The following is an 18,278-nucleotide window of genomic DNA, read 5'->3' as shown; positions in this document are numbered from 1 at the left end:
AAACTCAACACAACAACAAGGACAAAGCAGTGAAGCTGTAGCATGTAGCGTGCGGAGTTACACCTCGCAGTCGCATATGTATAAGCTAATGATACAAACTTCTGTCTGTTAGAGGGAGAGGACAGACAAAGAGTGCATGTTCCTACATGCACGATGTCTTGGAGGCAAAGTATCTGCACTTGTGTGTGAGTGTGTGTTTTAACGCAAAGCACCTGCTGCGTTGCTGCAGGAAGCACCTGTCAGTGGTCGTCTCGTCGCTGCAGCCTCTGTCGACATGAGGGTTTGATCCTAAAACTCCCCAAACACACACACTTACACAGACACTAACAGACAGCTTAAGCTCTCTGCTGCAGGGGGGGTGAGGAGTAGGGGGTGGGGTGGGGAGGCAGGTCGTCTGTGGCTTTGTTCACGTTAAACTGACGACACACACTTTACCAAGGCGCGGCAGAGGAGGACAGGCCTACTGTCTTGGTGGAGTATGGAAAATGGGGATCAGCTTCTTCTCCTCTGGCCTGGGAGGCAGCAGTGTGTGTGTGTGTGTGTGTGTACGTGTGTGTGTGTGTGTGTGTGTTTGTGTGTGTGTGGTATTATGTTTACAACCTGCTGAGGGTACGTTTTACGAGAGGTGACTTCTCCTGCACCGCGGCCAGAGCCAAAGTTCAACTAGAGCTCTTGCAAACACACACTCTTATTTTTATCCTCTCATTTCCCTTTATACACACACACACACACACACACACACACACACACAGACACTTTTTCACTTTACTCTCTCCTCTTAGCTTCTACATCTCCTCCTCCTCATACACTCAAGAACTCAAGTCCAAGTTGACCAAGTTTCACCACCATACTGTTTTCAGGACACACACACACACACACACACACACACACACACACACACACACACACACACACACACATACACACACTCACTGTGCTTCTGTTAACCTGAGAGGCAGAGGGTCAATCCCTGTGATCCACAGCCTGCATGCCTTCCATACAGACACGCCGCCGACACAGCAACCTGACTCCCAGCTAGATTAGGACTAATCAAGCATGGCACGGCTCCGGGCAGAAACGCCATGACACACACACGCAGCTACAACACACACATACTGTGCTTCAAGCATGTTCACACACTGAGCTCTCACTGTTTTAAACTTCCTATGAAACAGTGCTGAAGGTAATGGAGTGTGGATGCTGTGTTGTGATGCTCGCTGGGTTCATCATAATTAGAAATACTTTGAGCAGTACGTTTTGTGTAGATTGTATTCCTAATTACTCAGATCAACATGTACAATTGTGCAATACTTTCTTCTATAATCTACACGGGATTGATCCATATCCCTATAAAAAAATCGACATTTATTACTGTATATTGGTGTTTATACCTTCACAAAGTCTGTTAAATTGTAAATTCAATGAATCCCAAATAATCATACATCACCCATGAGATAATATTATGATTGTAAATATATCAGATAATCCATTGATGTCAGAAATCCAAGATAATAAAGAAAGTAAATTAACTTATTTTCATTCGGCTCCACCTGAGGAACTAGTGTAAAATCAACGTCTATATTGTATGTGATTGATTTTAAAATAAACTGGGCATTTATGAAAGTATCATGACTATGGTTTTTAATAAACACAAGTTAAAAGTGTTGCGATGTCTGTTGAGTAATAAATTAAAAAGATGTTGAATCATGATATAATCCATAAAATATTATTATTAGAAACCAAGCTGCAGCATGGTAAGAGTTCACCTGACCTTAACAATAAAGTCCGATTCACAATAGATCAACGCTGACAACCTCAATATGTAGCTGTGGATTTCTGTCTAAAGTAAATTACTGGTCAAGTGTCTGAAGGTGGAACATGGACTGTATGGAACGAGTGCCGTCACAAGTCCAGAATCTGACTTCCCCTGTAAAAATTTTCCCACCAGCCCCAGGTGTCGACCACTCGTCTGGTCCGGTCTTTAGCCACAAATGTCTGGGACGTCTCAGTCAGGCCTTCCTCAGCTTTGTAGTCTGCAATGGGAACCTCATTTTGTCTTTGTAGTCGTCAAGCGGAACCTTATTTTGGCAGCCACCGTGTTAGAGGGGACAGATGATTTATGACGCAACAGGGCAACACAGTGATCCTACCTTTTTTTTCCCCCTTCCCAGTTTGAGCCTTGTTCTGGATGTTGTTATGGCGTCCACACACAGTCTGTTAGTGCTGGGAGAGCAGGACCAGAGGGGGTCCAGGATTAGCGATCAAAAGACTTGGGGGGGGGGATTTTGGGGTAAAAGGTTGGAGGTAACACTAGCCTGGTCTGCCCAGGTGGTGCGGTTGAAAAGAGACTCCCATCTGTAGTGTGGATGGGTCGAACGTGGGCCGTAGAGTGTGTGTGTGTGTGTGTGTGCATGACTTTTATGGAGCATACACTTCATGGTGAACTCCGTCTAGTTGGATCTGAACCGTAACTGATTGGATTTCAGGCTCAGGGAGGTGACCTCTGACCTTTTTACAACATCTGCGCCCCTGATTTCTCCTCAACCACATTTCAGCTTCACATTACTCCGAGCCAACAAGTCCATCGGCTTTCTAATTAGTCCTGGATACACATTCAAAACAATAAGGAGTCCTGAGAACACACATTCACTTCAAATTAACTTTTATCATAAATAATAATACAGTAAATGTACATTGTGGGAGGACTGTTTCCAGGTCACAGATGAACTTTAACTTTTAAGCTGACATAGATGAGAAGTCAATGAGTCAAAAAAAGAGATAACATTTATATTCCAAGATGAATGGGGAACTCCCTGAGCTGTTGAAAATGTGATATGATTGAAAGCTCTTTTACTGTAGTGTAATTTGATTTAAAACAGATTAAAAGCCGAAATGGTTGCAGGTCTTTGAGAATTCATGTAGCACGAAAATGGTTTGATTTAAATATTTCACATCAGCTGTACAGTATAGTCAGTATAGTTTTTATATGTCTATAAAAACACACACACACTCTATTTGAATTTCCTGCCAGCCGTTGTGACACCGGTGCTGGTCTCAAATGTGGGTGGTCGCATCTTCAGGGTCTGTGTCATATGGCACAGAGATCTGGGCTTCAGGGAGGTTGTTGCACTGCAGGTAGGAGAAAACCACCTGGACCTGGAACACACACACGCACACACACACACACACACACAAAACAGCAGGAGTTTTAAAAAGTATCTCTTAACCTTTACACCACAGCTGAATATACCCAGTTGGACAGTACATGCTTGTGACACATTCATCTTCGCTTCAGTAAAAAATCATTTAAACTTTCAAAACTCATTATGTAGTGAGTTTCATAACATAATAAATTTCTCACACTGATAGCATCAAAAATATCAAAGCGTCAGTGTATCTTTGTATTTTCATTTTAAGATGTTTACTTTTACTTTTTAATCCTTTTGCTCAACTAATTCTTAAGTGATTTTTTTCCCAGGGCAGAATTTTTAATATTTATTAATTTAATTAAAAGTATAAATATTTCCTATGAAATATCTACTAAGAGCTGCATTTTCAGAAATCATTTCTCTAATTATCTCCTTTTTTAAAATGGAGATCTGAGAGTTTTTAAAGTCAGGGGAAGTTTATAATTAGAAACTCACTATTGATGGATATTTTCTATGTATATATTTTTAGAGTTGATTAATTTAAATTTAACTCTAACATCAGCAAAAAAGTGTTGAGTATTTCCCCTTTATAATTTTACTTCTGGCTTTGTGGAGAAGACCTCAAAGTCCAGCCTTTAAATCTTCATGTTAGAAAGCAAACATCACAGTACAATTAATGGAATAATAATAATAATAATAATAATAATAATAATAATAATAATAATAATAATAATAATAATAATAATAATAATACTTTTTAGCGCCTGGTCAACAGTTTCCAAAGATGACCTCAAAAAACCCTGACAATAACAGTTTGCTCTCTGTTACAGCTGCTACACACCCACCTGTACCACCACCTCCTGAGAGATATCCACAGCAGGGCCGTCGTGTCCCACTCCAGCCACAGGGGGGCGTAAAAGGCTCGGACCAAACACTGTCGCCAGGTTCAGCAGAGACATCTTGTTGATGTCTTGCCTCTCAGATATTCTGGGAGGGAAATGATTAGGAGACGTATGAGGAGCAAGAAACTGGAGGCGACACCTCAGATTCAAATGATCAGCAGCAACAACACAGGTAAACCTCTCTCACATTTACCTCCTCATTGAAAAACACGCAAAGTTTTACCCAAACTAAATTTGTCCCATCATTTAAAAAGATCAATAATTAAACTGAAGAGTTAGTGATTATGTGGTGCTGTGTATTTGATTCAGACCGTTGTAGGTGGCGTATGAGGTAGAGGAAGGTGTGACGGTTGGCGTCAGGACAGGACTGTAGCAGGGACAGCATGGAGACGAGCCGCGAGTCCATGTCTTGGATGTCTGAATGGGAAACAGTTCACATGCAGCTGAGTGGACTTTGCTGAGAAGACTTTAAAATTCATTTTACTGGCCATTATCCTCTCATCTGTACTGTTAAATTTTATGTCAAAGAAGGTGTTGACAACTGTGAAAATACTAAATAAAAAGAAATGGATGTGATGTAAAAGGAAATGTTTTAATGTTTTTCCAGTGTGTAGATGCCAGACAATGTATGCAGAGTGATATAAAACACTGAGCACAAAATCTAGTTTAGGCCAGGCTGATGAATTATCTGTCTATGATAGCTTCAAAATGCATGAAAATAACATTAGAAAAGATGCCAAAAAGAGGAACCTGTATGTGTTATATAAAAGTTGCCTGTATAAAATTTAAACGTTGCAGATTAAATAAACATCTGTGTAATTCTCTCAGGTCTTAGGGAAGTTTTTCCGATTTGTCATGTGTTGTTGATGTGTTCCTCTCACCCAGTGTCCTGGCCAGACTCTGAAACAGCTCGGTGGGTATGAGGGGTTCAGGCAGCTCTCTGAAGTAGAGTTTGAGGACACCAGAGACGGCGTTCACCTCTGCACTCCTCAGCCTGGTTACTGCTTCACGCAGATCTGTGCGAGGCAGATGATGATGATGATCACTATTATTACCATGTCTTCTTTTGGTACACACTTCCTTCCTTATAGGCACAAAAGCCCTGTCATGTTGCTGAACATGTAGCTGACACAGTGTGAGTCAGAGGTTTTTACAGTGGTGATACAAACTATTTTGAATGAAAAAACATTTTAAGCAATTTAAAAAAATGTTAAGCTACTTGCACAATTTTTATCTTGTGTTTTTGGAGTTGGTAAAAGTTTCAGAGGTCTTTGTTTCTCAGAGTGTAGTTACTCAGAACAAACCAAAAACACTAAATATGTGTCTACAAACATGTTAGCAGCTGTGAGGTTGCACAGTGGGGCTTTAAGCTAATTGCTAACATCAGCTAGCATGCTAATGTTCAGCAGATTTAAAGCAACACTATGTAGATTTTGTTGGACTGTGGCAACAGCGGCCTCTGCAGCTACAAGTGGTAATTACACGACACTGCTGCATTAAATTCTGTTTGGCTCAGAGTTGGAGTGGTTACAGGTACTGGAAGCAGCGTACTCCTAGAAGCTCATGTGCAGAAAACAAAGCCTGTCAATCGTGAATTATGTGTGTAACATAATGCCATAAAGAGTTATGCACCTTGCACAAATGTTACGCAGCTCTTGCAGAAGATTGTACAGAGTTGCAGTTCCTCTTATTACAAGTCTGTGTACCATCAAAATGATTTTGATGCTGCTATTTTAGACAAAGTAGTTGCATAACGTTGCTTTAATATTTACAGTCTTAGCTTAGAATGTCAGCATGCTAACATCAGCTAATTAGCACTAAACACAAAGTGAAGCTGAGGATAATGAGAATGTCTGCAGTGGACATGAATGTTTGTACAAATTGATGTCCAAATCATCTTTATGTTGTTCTGTTATAAGCTTTCATATTTTCATTGACAATGAAAGATGTTTTGAGCCATTTGTGTTGGTATGATAATGTGAAACTGAGAGAAAACTGTCAAGAGAAGCCAGATTGTCTGGAAGCCCACAACGAGACATTTGGATTTCTGTTTCCATTACTATGACGAACACCTGTTATTTCAAGCAGTTGGAGAGTGTGAAATAACAACAACTGGTCTGAATTACACTTGTGAAACATCGCAGCATGTGCCAACAGAAAGCTGATGTTTTCTTACTGCTGTTGAACGCAGCCTTGAGCATGCTGATTTCACTGGTGGTCCCCGAAATCCTGTAGATTCCCACCTCAGCCATGCCTCTCCTCTCCACCTCCTCCACACAGCATCGCACCACATGAGGGACCAGCACCCCCTCCTGTCTGGCAGAGGATTGAAGGTATTAAGAAAAAAAAACCCTCCTCAGATGTTTAATACATCAGGTCGATTGTATTTCTCTTCAGACTTCAGTCTTGCCACACTTCTGCTTCTCTTCAGTCCACAGTCCCACAAAACAACCCGCCTCACTTCCTGAAACTAGCTGTCCAAAAAGGCACAGGAGGGAAATAAAACTCTAGACTGAGCTGTAGCTTTCAGTTTCAAGTGTTTTAAAACACTCTGCGAGCACAGGCAGGGTCGGTGAAAATACTTTCTTGTATTCAGAAAGACTGGTAGGAACTTACTGAGCCACAGTTTCAATAGGGACACAGAAGACAGGCTGTTCTTGGGCTGCGGAGCTGGGCGGTTCAAGCGGGTGGGGGTTGTACTTAAGGGACAGAGTCACCTCCACTTGGCCGAGCTGTAGAGTCCGTCTCCTCCATCGCTCAATCAGGGATTTAGATTCCAGCTGATAAACACAAAAATATGTACAAATCAATGAGGGCAGGAATCCCAGTGGTCCAAAGTCACACTGCTTTTAGCTCCGTTTTTGGTCTCTACCAATTCCTGAAGGAAAAATTTTCATCTTTTAGCTGCAAAATGCTGCTCAATAACTTTGTCTGTTGCTTGGTGACGAGCGACCCCTTTCACATCACACGTCGGCCCTTTTTCAAACCACCACCTACACCCTCTCTCTACCCACTTCCACTCGGTTTGCATGTGGCGTACCCTCCACGTGAACGTGTCATCCCAAACCAAACAGCGGGAAGTGGAAGTGGGTTACAAAACTGTGTTGTGTTTGTCATGGAACACGCTCCGTACAAATGTAAGTCCCCTGCGAGTACCTATACAAACATTTACTTGTAAACAAAGAGACATTAAACTACACAGATGCACACAACTTAAAAGGTTGTCACATATTTAGGATCATATACACCTTCGCCTAGTCTAGAGAACAGGAAATGTTCATTTGATTGTGAAGTGTTGTATAATAAATATAATAAATACAACCAAAGAAGCTTGGGACTAAGTTTTATTCTTCCCCACAGGGTTAGACCTCACTAGCCACACCGTTACTTAAAAAGCCTATTATTAGCACTGTGCATGATATGCTGATAAAACCACAGTCATGAAAAGTTACAACAGTTCCTCTTTTCACAGGAGCCAGGAAAGTCCTGCTGTATTTATACTCTATACCTTAATGAAGGCTGCTTCGTTCATCTGTGAGTGTGACTACAGTTAAACTATGTGTCGTAGCAGGGATTGAGGAGGGTCCAGTTTGAGAAAGTACAGTTTTAATATTTGTAGTTTTGAAGATAGATTCTAAAGCTATGGTATCTTGGTACCTTTAAAGTAGTTTTTCCCAGGACAGCTTCGTCCTGACCGTCAGACTGACCCACACAGAGCACCCTCAGGTTCTGAGCCCCGTCCACCTGGAAACACAGCTCCTGTTTGAAATAAAGAAGATGTCATTCGCACTCATACCAAACACTCCAGTGTCCTAAAGCTGCGACAAGAGCATTCACGCCTTATTGTAAAGCCTTTCAATCCTGGCTACCAGTTGGATTTAGAGCAGATTTTACTGCCACTGATCATGTTTAAAGCAGAGCCACACTGCTGACTTTGTAATCCCCTGTGAGGCCTGACATCATGTCAGATGCTGTCTAGACACAAAGACGTCATTCAGCGACACGGACTGCTTGACAACCAACGGTGTCAAATCTACAAGACCATAATAAAAAGGCAGCCACATTATGTTTTAACTTCACATATAACTTTCTTTCCAGACCACAGTACACTGAATAACGCTGAAAGTCTAACCTGGTCCCAGTGTGGGTTGAGGCTGTGGACTGAAGAGTGAGTCTGGGCCTGTTTGTTGTAAAACTCATAGCCATCCACTTCTACACACACATAAACACCTGAAAGAAAGAGCAAAAACAAATTACATGACCAACCACTTTTTCACCTCAGTCAGAGGCTAATTTATATCTGTCAATGATTTTTTTTTTAATTAAATGTTTTTATTGTAATTTGAAAATGCTAAAAACATACAGGTTGGTTGCTGCAGGCTGCAGGCGGAGTGAATCGCCACACTCAGAGTCCCACACAACGCCTCCTTGTCCTCTACTGGTGGAGACAGACAAAAATATCTTGAAGCTCGCTGTATTTAATTGTTAAAGTGAAGCTTAGTAAGAGATAGATAGTGTTGATAGGTTTTGTGGTCCAAAAAATAAAGATCAGTGCATTTTATTTCAGACACAGGATGTGATTCTGTGGTAAAGAAGAAAAGGCTGATAAAGAGAATTGGCATCTGTACCGGCGTTTGAGCTTTGTAGTGGCGGTTGCTGGGTCATTCTCAGTTTCACACATGCACTGGTGAGAGTGAGCAGGTCTGGAGGGACAGTTTCTATGTCTGACAGATAACACATGGCAAGAATAGGCACCAATCAGCTTATACACACTGAAACACATTCGACTGAATTCCTGTCAAGAGGAAGAGAAGAGGAGGAACTGTGCCTCAAAAACTGTTCGACATTAAGCTGAGGTGTTTTTCTCACCTATGTAGACTGTTGACCTAGTAACACAACTGCATCGCACTCAGCTATCATACCATCCAGACCAAAGCGTGGTGTTGAAGCAAAACCCACAAAATGTTCCTCCACAGATGACTGTGTTTTAGTGAACTCAGCCGTTGATTTGTAGAAATTACCCACTAACAGTTGTGTTTAAAATGCAGTAACAGACATTTTCTCAATCATTCAACAGTTTTAATAAAGCTAGTAAAACTAGTAATTTTTTTAATGGCCTCCAGATCAGTCAAAAGCTTCACTGTAACGTGGACTTACTATCTGTAGTGAGTTTATAAATGGCTTCTCTCCATTCTTCAAGTTCATACAAGGAAGAGAAGAGGAGAGTGTGGCTCTGCAGTGACAAATAACAGATTACTCTTTAGTTACTATTGCTAGTAGTAACACATTATACTGAATATTTAAGGTTGTGTGATTGTGTACCTTGTCACTGGGGCTGTGCAGCTCTAATCTGTAATGAGGAGAATGTGTGAGCAACATCAGCTCCATCTGCTCCAGTTTCTTCCTGCTACGAGCCGCCAGGTGCAAACCTCTGTATCCCTTCTTCACACACAAACACATTTTTATATTTCAGTTAGAGTAAACACACTCCTTTCTGTATTTGTGGCTCATTCACATAAACATACTGCTTGTTGCTGCAGCTGCTGTCGGAGGAGGTACATCTTGGTTCGTATGGTGTGTAGGCGGAGATTTGTGTCACATGATCGTTCCTGATCTGCAACCCAGCGAAGTTTGAGACCAGCGAGAGGCAGGTACCAGCAGAACCTGTACTGATCCTGCTTCCTGGAGGAAACATACATACACACAGATGTATGTCTTAACATACGTTGTGCTATTGAGACCCTCTTAACATGCTGAAAGTACAGTTTTAACATCATATCAATCAACTATGACAGTGGTTCTTAACTTCTTTTGTCCTGTCAAGTGAACTCCAGTACACCAGTCATATTACAAACATGTTCACTGAATTTAAACTGGATGTCATTTAACACATCAAGCACCCCTGGTTGAGAATCAATGGACTGTGATGTCTTTATATGACAAACAGCTGTGAACATACGCTACACAGAGTGCAGAGCTGTTACTGGTTAATGGTAGATTCTCAATATGCAGACCACTTTTCCCACAAGCCCTGGTGTTTCTCTCTCGCTGCACTCACCCTCTGGTTGCATGTTTGAATCTGGTGCACAGCAGGAGATCGGTGTAAAGGAAGAGGTGACGCAGGTTGCGATCCCCCTCGCTCACATCCACCACAAAGCCGTCACGCATCAGCTGACGTCTCTACAAACACACCCGTACAGACACACACACACACACACTTTATGGTCTGAGGTACATTTTGCTGCTTCAGTTATTGTACACAGTTGGGTGGGGAGGACAGGTGCACATGTAAACATGTCAAGATTTGGTACAGACAAGCCTCACCAAGCCGTGACTGAGCGTGACCTCTCGTTTACGCTGTGAACTCTCATTGACACCAGAAAGGAAGCTGCGAGACAATCTCAGAGTTTCTTGTAAGGCTACGTAATCTTTATGCTCCACTGGTGTCGTCTTCAGGAGGTCCTACAAGATCACGGACAAGTTGGCTTGTCAGAAAAATCTACTCCAGGGAAAGCAGTGGTAATCAGAAGTCAAATTGTTGATACAAGATAAAAATTTGAGCACAGTAGCAGATATAAAAAAGGAAGTTGGGGTTTCAGGATTTGAAACGAATTATCAAATGTGAATTAATTATCCAGGGTTTTCTCACACGCAGCACTAGTGTGGTCTTGGTGACTCTGTCCAAAGGTTTGTACAGTAGAGCTGTAAAGGGACAGACAACAATCAGACACCAAGAGCCAACAAGTTTATTCTGCATAAGACACACAAATTTAAAATTTGTACCTTCGAATGTGTATTTGGTCCGAGCTTTGTCTGCACCGTTGTTTGACATCATGCTCTGAAACAGCAAGAGACAAAGTGAGGCTGGTAAGGATAACCCTGATCCAACTGGTTACAGAAGGTGAGTATTCATGCATTCACTCAGTTTTCCTGGAAGTACAGTTGTTGGTACCTCGGCCAGAGTTCGGAAGCGAGGGTCTGACTGTGTGCACTTGCGAACAATTTCAACAGCTTCTTCGTAGTTTCCAATGAAACCACCGTACAGACCGATCTGGTTCACCTGTATGAGTAAAATACTGAATGAATGATGTGAAACATCAAAAAAAAATTCCTAGAAAATAATCTGTTGCAATTAAAGTTGTTATGCAACCTGTATGTTTTAGTCACACAGCAGAAAATCAACACTTTTGCAGATGATGTCATAATTTCCTATGACTGTGGATCCCAAATCGGGAGAGCCAAAGCCATTGTATGGGCAGGATATATGACCAGAGGATAAATATGTATAAAGACTAAAGTTAGACCATTTTCATTGCAGAAATTTTGACACAGCTGTGACTAATATAATTGCCACATTTTAATCATTTCTGGAACAAACTTGTTGAATTGAACTGGTTCCACCAATGCTTTTCCTGAAACAAGTTCTGCCGTAGAAAAGATTTGTGTTCTGAACACATGTATCAGTCAAATCCAGTCTAGCTGGAGAGTCTTGTGTTTAAAAACTCCTTCAGTTCAGTTCAGTTAGAATTAGGTTGCATTTTACGATATTACCCAATTAGAAACATACATGTTATTTTAAATAAAAATCCAACTTGTATTCCCCTGTATATTAGGTTACCAGTTGTTATATGTATGACACTTTTTTAACTTCTAGAGTGGCAAGAGATGTTGAAGGTGGACTCTGATTCTTCAGAATAAAGGTCTTTAAATGTGACTATTATTCAACAAAAAGATAAAGAGATTTAGAATTATATCCCTGTGTGGCAATGCGGTGGATTATTTTAAAATTTTTTAGACCTTAATGAAGAATAAATGTAGCTTAGTGAAGAGATACTTGAGCAATTTAACGAACGTGAAAAATAAACTGTTTTAATGCTGTGTAAGCATCTCTTAGGAGGAACTGGGTTGCTTAAAGTCAGTGTAAAGCAAATTCAGAGATTTGTCTCTAAACACATAATTTATATTAGAAAATAGTTCCTTAAAACACGTGTAAACTCTGTGTTACTGCACTGTGGAGTTAGACTGTTTCACAGTTTTCCATCAGTTTCATTCTCAGGATTTTATGGGCGGGTCTGAAATGGTGGCTCGATGACGCACTGGAGCCACCACCCAGCATAACCCCGCCCCTAACACTGTAACCGTTAGAAATAACAGCGCTTTCACTCCAGTTAGTTTTACAATCGTTCATCGGAAACAACGGGAATTCATAGATAATTTGCTGTCACTTTTGGAGGAGGCAGAACCAACACAGGATGCTAACAGGGAGTTAACGGTTACTGTGCTGCACCGAGTGGGCGTGGTTTCATCGCCTGCAGCTGACACGCCCCCAGTGTCTCAGAGCAGAGAGAGGGCTCCTTATTTTTTCATGACTTTAAAACCTAATTTTATGTATTTGCTGATTTTAACCATTCAAATTTAGCCGAGTGGTTAATAGCACATTTTCTCTGTGGTGTGATTAAGTACACATTAGTATCATTGCTTTACACAGACTTTAAGGGGATTAGCCCTGTTCAGACCTGAACCCACTGTTAATTTGTGATTGACAACAGTGAAGGTGCTTCTGTCTCCACAATCCTGCATGTAAGTGCTCTGGTTTTATTTATTTGCTTCATCTCTTTATTTATTCATTTGCTTCATACAGGGAAAGTAAACAAGTCAACTTTCACAGTTGGCCTGAGCATGGCTTCCCAACATGTGCTATCTCCTAATTTCAGCATCAGTACCAGGGGATAGAATAACAGCTGAGGAATAAAGGGGACAGAGCAGCTGCCTGAAGATTTTCTCACTAAATATTCAGTGTTTCAATCCCCCCTCATACACGGACACACAATTCTTGACACACAGTCACACTGCGCACTCATTCAGGAGAAGATCTATCAAGAGTGCTACCTGAGCACAGGTGTTTTATAGGTTCACATTAGGGCGTGGCCATTCACTCTGACTGTGGGGGATGATTATGCTGCAGCAGGTGGAACAAATAACATGACGACACCTTTAGGTTCACTGGCTCCAAGGCTCTGCATTGTGCATGCTAGCTGTTTGGCTGCACTTTGAAGCCATGCCTAATTACTATCATTACTCACACCTGTGCTTCTCCTGCTGCAACACACCTCTGCTCTGAAGTTTTGGTTTGGTTTTATACATTAAAAAAAAAAAAAACATAATACATGCACATGTATAAGTGCAAAAAAATCTACACAAAAAAAGTTATCCTAAGAAAATAAAACAGATTCAGAGGAGTATGATATATGAAAATATAAAGACAGAAAGACAAAGTACAACACTAAAATATAACTAACACGAAACACAAACAAGGTTTTATGCATAAAACAAAATAAAGTAATAAAGAAAAAGGTTGGAAGCTCTTCAATGCAGTTAAGTGAGACAGAAGAATTTGATATGTTTATTCATAATATGTTTTAAATATGTAAATATGATGAATATTGAGCTTTAAAGAGCTGGAACAGGGTGATGCAGAACATGTATAATACTGTCAGACAGTGTGGAAAGAAATTACTTTTTCTAATCTTAAAGCTGCTTAGGTGAATATAAAAGGTTGTTAAAGCAGTATTAACTGATGTTGAAGCCACTGAACATGTTAGTGATGTTATTATTTATCTGAAGTTGTGTTTGTGTCCACCTGATGAACAGAAGTCCAATATTCACTCTCCTTTTAGCTCTGATTTGGTCTCCACCAACTCCTGAGGAAAGTATCTGGTTCTTCTAAATGATTCACTATATTCAACAGCTAGTTTCTAACTGTTTTTGTCTGTCATACAGTCAGTTTAACAGAGCCTCTTTTTTAAAACTCACACAAAAAACAAATACTAAACTCACCATTTTCAGAAACAAGTCCCCCACTATCAGCTCAAAGCCCGGGTGGCTCATCTCTCTTTCCTCACCCGGGCTGGGATGTGTCTGGCAGTAAGCGCTCAGCCGGTCCTTCAGGCCTGAGTAGAAGCTCTGGTGCATGTCTCTGAGCTCGGGCACCTGGTAGAAAACAGTCTGGACCTGTCGAGAGGACAGGACTGGCTGGGAGGTCCCGGCTGAGGCCCGCAGAGCCTTCATGGGCTAAGGGACAAAAACAAAAAACAGTTGAGCTGTACCAGCAGAAAGTTTAAAGACTAGCAGTGTAGGTGAGAAAAACATGCTGCTGTGTAGAAGACAGAGAGAAAATATAAAAGAGACAGAGGTTGTGGTGAAACATGAGAATGTGTGAACATAGCCTACTGAATTGAGTGCACAGTTCACATTTCAGCTCACACCACCAAGCTCCACTCACATGTATTTAGTACCCTCTCAACTTTGGCACATGTACTGCTAAATAAAGGCACTTCTACATAAAAGCAAGAATAGAAAACATGTTTCAACGAAAAATATAAACACCCGCTCACTGGCTTATGCATACTGATGACCTACAGCAGTACAAACAAGACAATCAGACCAAGATTCAACATCAACTTTCTGCTTAATTTCTCACATCCACGTTTTTTAAAGCTAGACGAGTCATATCATGAAGGAGAATGAGGAAACAAGAGGTTGCTGTCGCTATTAATAACACAGAGTAAAACAGAAGAAATTGACTGGGAACGCCCTTTTTGCCTCAGTTTATTTCTACTCTTACCAAGTGTCAACTCATATTAAGAGTCAACCCAAACCTTAAAAAAAAAAATCTGTTTTCACCGACTAGCTGCTGAAATGCTAATGATAGCATTGACATGTCTAATATTATATATTATTATAAGAGAAAAAGAGCCCATTTGCAGTTTTCTGGGGGTTAGCATTAGCTTCTGTTAGCTATGCACCAGACTGTTTCTTGGAGCAGTTGCCAAGCAACCATCTGAACAGCATTTAATCCCACATAAAATTGCAAATTTTGGTTTTTAGAGTCTTTTTTGTACATATTAAACAAATATGATATTAAGTATTGAACAGCGAGCTTACAAGGTGCTCATATGTGGCTTTTGTTTGCTTTGAACAGAGACAAGCTAGCTGTTTCCTCTTTACAGTCTTCATGTTAAGCTACGCTAACCAGCTGATAGCTGTGTAGTTTCATATGATGGATATCAGAGAAAAATCCAATTGTGGTCAAACAAGGAAGCTGAACAATAAAGACGTTGGATGTGTACTGCAATCTTGAATGACACAATGACCACAAGCAGAAACACACACACTACTCCTGCTCAAATTCAGATATAGTAAACACATATAGAACAATAAAATAACCTCCTGTGTGTTTATGTGACATAAACCAAAAAAGGTTTAGAGAAGCTAAAATTACTCATAATAAGAGTTCTCTTTCCTGTAAGCTATGTAATAAAAAAAAAAAAAAAAACAAGTCTAATTTCAGTGTGGCGCCAGTAAACACCAAAAGGGAAGTTTAACAGTACTAATCATAACAGGGTATAGGTCAAAATCTAAATGAATTTTTATGTGTTACCATGAGTAGTGCCTCCAGCTCTCTCAGATAAACCTCCTCACTCTCCAGGATGCCTTTCAGGACCACAAGTCTCCTCTCCAACATTTCCTCCGGGCTGCACAACGTCTGAAATCAAACAACAAAATCAGTATCACGACTATCGTTCAGTCAGTGACACTCCAAATGGCCACAGTGATCAAAACAGTAAGAGGGATCGAGGGAATTTATTTTAATCAGATAAACTTTAAGGCATACACAGAGGACCTGTAATAGCTGTTTTACAGTATTGAAAGGTTTGGGATGCATCTTAAGGCGCATCTAAAACCACATTTGCTGCATGTGGCCTTGGATCCCTCTCAGTTTTCCATCATCAGTTTGGCATCATGAAAATAAAACAAATGCTGAAAGACTGTATCGCCCACCAAGCAAATAAGAGGAACTGCAGAGAGTCGACTGAGCAATGGAGAATGTTATCTGTGATGGGGATGAAATGTGAACTCACAGGGGTGTCGGGGAAATCTATACTCTCTGTTTGGAGAGGAGAGAGAAAACAGGACACTGCCTCCTCTTGGAACACATCCTCCTCCAAGACATCCGGCTCTGCTTCCACTACAACTGACATGCAAACACACAATATGTTGTAGCAGTAAAAAAAAATAAGTTCCCATATTTGCTTCCCCCTTGAAATGTTTACACATCAGCTGTGGTTACAAATAAAGAGATAATTGCTCTTTGACTTTGTGGCTTTTACTCTTCAAAAAGTATGAATTCTGTTATTTTAACAAACAGCAGCACATTTCAGGTTGGATACTTTCAGTTTTATTTAGGATTATCTAATGCTGAATGAGTGAGTGTTGTGTTTCTCCAAGGAGAAATATACTGACTACTGATAACTAATTTTATCCTTACACAACAAAACACAATGTCTCCGTGCCTCACCTGGTACATGATGTGATTCCAGATAACGCACAGCCTCCTGGTAGATGTCCATCGGAGCTCGGAGGTCTTCCCCTCGCAGCACAGGCTGAAAACTCTGGAGACGCAGCATGTGAACACTCACAGCTGAGTGGCAAAAAAAAAAAAAAAAAAAACTTCCTCTTTCTACTAAGGATGCACAAAAGAGGAAAATACAGCTTCCTGTCTGGGTGAAACCCGTTGAAACTGATGAGAACAGGCACGTTTAATCCATTCCCACAGTTGCACTTCACTTCCTATAAATGTGATTATTTCATCACACTGGCTGCAGACTATTTATAATTCAAAACTTAAAAAAAAAACAAACGCTGAATATTCTCTCATCATGATGAGTGTTTCAACTTTAACTAGTTCCTATGTGACCATACCAGCCTAAACTGGGGTCAGCTTGCATATTTAACAAGTCATCATCAGATTAACAGTCATAAAGACACACACCCATATCTGGTGATAAACATGTAAAAGTCTGAATTCATTTGCTGATGGTGACAGTGTGAAATAGTCAAGAATGGAGAAAGAGCTGAGGAGCTGTTTTTATTAATGCAACACTGCCCTCTACAGGAAAAGACCTGACAGCACAACCTCTTCAGGAGCTTTATTTCATTCATGTTTTTGTGTGTCTGTCTAAGCTGATGTTAACAGAGCCGAACATTTCTGACTGCTCTGACGCAGTGAATGTTTCACCACAACACCACAGAGGCCCTCAGTTACTTCCTGCAGCAGCGTTTAAACAATACGTTGCTGCTGGTGGTTGAGGTTTGTAGTGTCGCGAAGCCATATCTACACACTGACAGTCTTTTTACAAGCAATGAAGGTTGTTTGTTTGTGTAGGATTTGTTTTAAAGTTTAAACAACCAGTATAGAATTTCTGAACACATAAATCAGTCTATTCATATGAAAACCATGTGTTACAAATGAATAAACTGCATTGGTGTGTCTCTCCATCAATTATGAATCAAAACACCAGTTTAACTTCTTCTATTTGTAACTAGTTTTAGATATTGACTGGTCGGGTGTTTGTTGAAAGATCTGTCAGTCTGGGAGAGCTAACAAGCTCCAGTCTTGTGGTTGGATTTTTGGTGGCTTACCTTTAGTTTACTTTTGGATGGTGGGTGACGCTTTAAACCTTCATTAACTGGTCGTTTTTATCTGTAAAGACACAGTGAATAAGTTAAATTCATTAAGCTTAGAGATGCAAGTTCCTGTGCCGCCTTAAAAATGTGATTGTGGTCCATTATTTTCATTCTGCAGATCAGAGTTTTGCACATTGTCTAATAACTAATTCAGAGTTAGATATGACGGAAGGTACCACCTCACACCCAGCCTTATCTCAGCCTAGTGAGCTCTATATCTTCCTTTATTTTTGGTCCTTGCCAAATGACTTCCTATCTACCAAACCACGCTTACAACAGGCTCATTTAACAAGATGCATCCATGTTTTTCCATACAGTGCTGTTCCAGGCCAGCTCCCAGCCAGAGCCAGTTTATAAAGTTGCACAGAGCAATTTATTTACACATATAACATATGATTCTTGTTACTTCTAACTACGTTCATTTCCCACTTCTACGTGAATTAACCAGACTTAGTTCAGCATCATTTTATGAGTTTTGTAAAACTGAGTTAAGTGAAATTCAGAAAATAAGCTCAATAAACATAAGAAATTAAGTTGAATCAACTATATAGTGACAGTCAGTGTGAAGACAAAATGCAGTGCTGCTCCCAGTGACTCCATTAAGCTTAAAGTGTATGGTAATAAGGAACAAATTTAACACTAACCTTCATCGTGATGAGCTCTGTTTTCATTATTATGAAAAGAAACAACCATGAGTTAT

The 18,278-nt window shown here is 40.5% G+C and overlaps 1 protein-coding gene across 3 annotated transcripts; it reads right to left on the bottom strand.

The window, feature by feature from the left end:
- Window positions 1-2,645: 2,645 nt before the first annotated feature.
- si:dkey-33c9.6 (active breakpoint cluster region-related protein) lies at window positions 2,646-17,572 on the bottom strand. 3 transcript variants are annotated; one of them, XM_018696460.2, is made up of 23 exons: window positions 17,534-17,572; window positions 16,410-16,503; window positions 15,973-16,085; window positions 15,492-15,596; window positions 13,889-14,122; window positions 11,004-11,111; window positions 10,835-10,889; window positions 10,701-10,753; window positions 10,376-10,513; window positions 10,110-10,231; window positions 9,577-9,733; window positions 9,374-9,493; window positions 9,209-9,284; window positions 8,680-8,775; window positions 8,415-8,489; window positions 8,184-8,281; window positions 7,709-7,810; window positions 6,668-6,831; window positions 6,228-6,367; window positions 4,933-5,067; window positions 4,363-4,468; window positions 3,995-4,136; window positions 2,646-3,156 (listed from the first exon to the last, which is right to left on the bottom strand). In XM_018696460.2, exons 2-23 carry the CDS (start codon window positions 16,459-16,461, stop codon window positions 3,055-3,057), a joined length of 2,493 nt encoding a protein of 830 aa, XP_018551976.1. In that variant the 5' UTR covers window positions 16,462-16,503; window positions 17,534-17,572; the 3' UTR covers window positions 2,646-3,054. The 3 variants fall into 3 exon arrangements, with proteins under 3 accessions (XP_018551976.1, XP_018551974.1, XP_018551975.1); XM_018696458.2 differs by lacking the exon at window positions 17,534-17,572 and having other exon boundaries at window positions 16,410-16,560; XM_018696459.2 differs by lacking the exon at window positions 17,534-17,572 and having other exon boundaries at window positions 8,415-8,486; window positions 16,410-16,560.
- Window positions 17,573-18,278: the final 706 nt, after the last annotated feature.

The sequence above is a fragment of the Lates calcarifer genome, linkage group LG14 (genome assembly GCF_001640805.2).
Source record: "Lates calcarifer isolate ASB-BC8 linkage group LG14, TLL_Latcal_v3, whole genome shotgun sequence".
NCBI classification, from domain to species: domain Eukaryota; kingdom Metazoa; phylum Chordata; class Actinopteri; family Centropomidae; genus Lates; species Lates calcarifer.
This window is presented reverse-complemented; position numbering and strand designations above follow the sequence as displayed.

Excerpts from the sequence above, each read along its gene's own strand:
- si:dkey-33c9.6 (XM_018696458.2), bottom strand. The coding sequence starts at position 16,518 with ATGCTGCGTCTCCAGAGTTTTCAGCCTGTGCTGCGAGGGGAAGACCTC. Across the intron at positions 11,112-13,888 it reads GGGACTTGTTTCTGAAAATG|GTGAACCAGATCGGTCTGTA; the intron begins GTGAGTTTAGTA and ends TTACTCATACAG. Across the intron at positions 10,754-10,834 it reads GACCAAATACACATTCGAAG|CTCTACTGTACAAACCTTTG; the intron begins GTACAAATTTTA and ends GTCCCTTTACAG.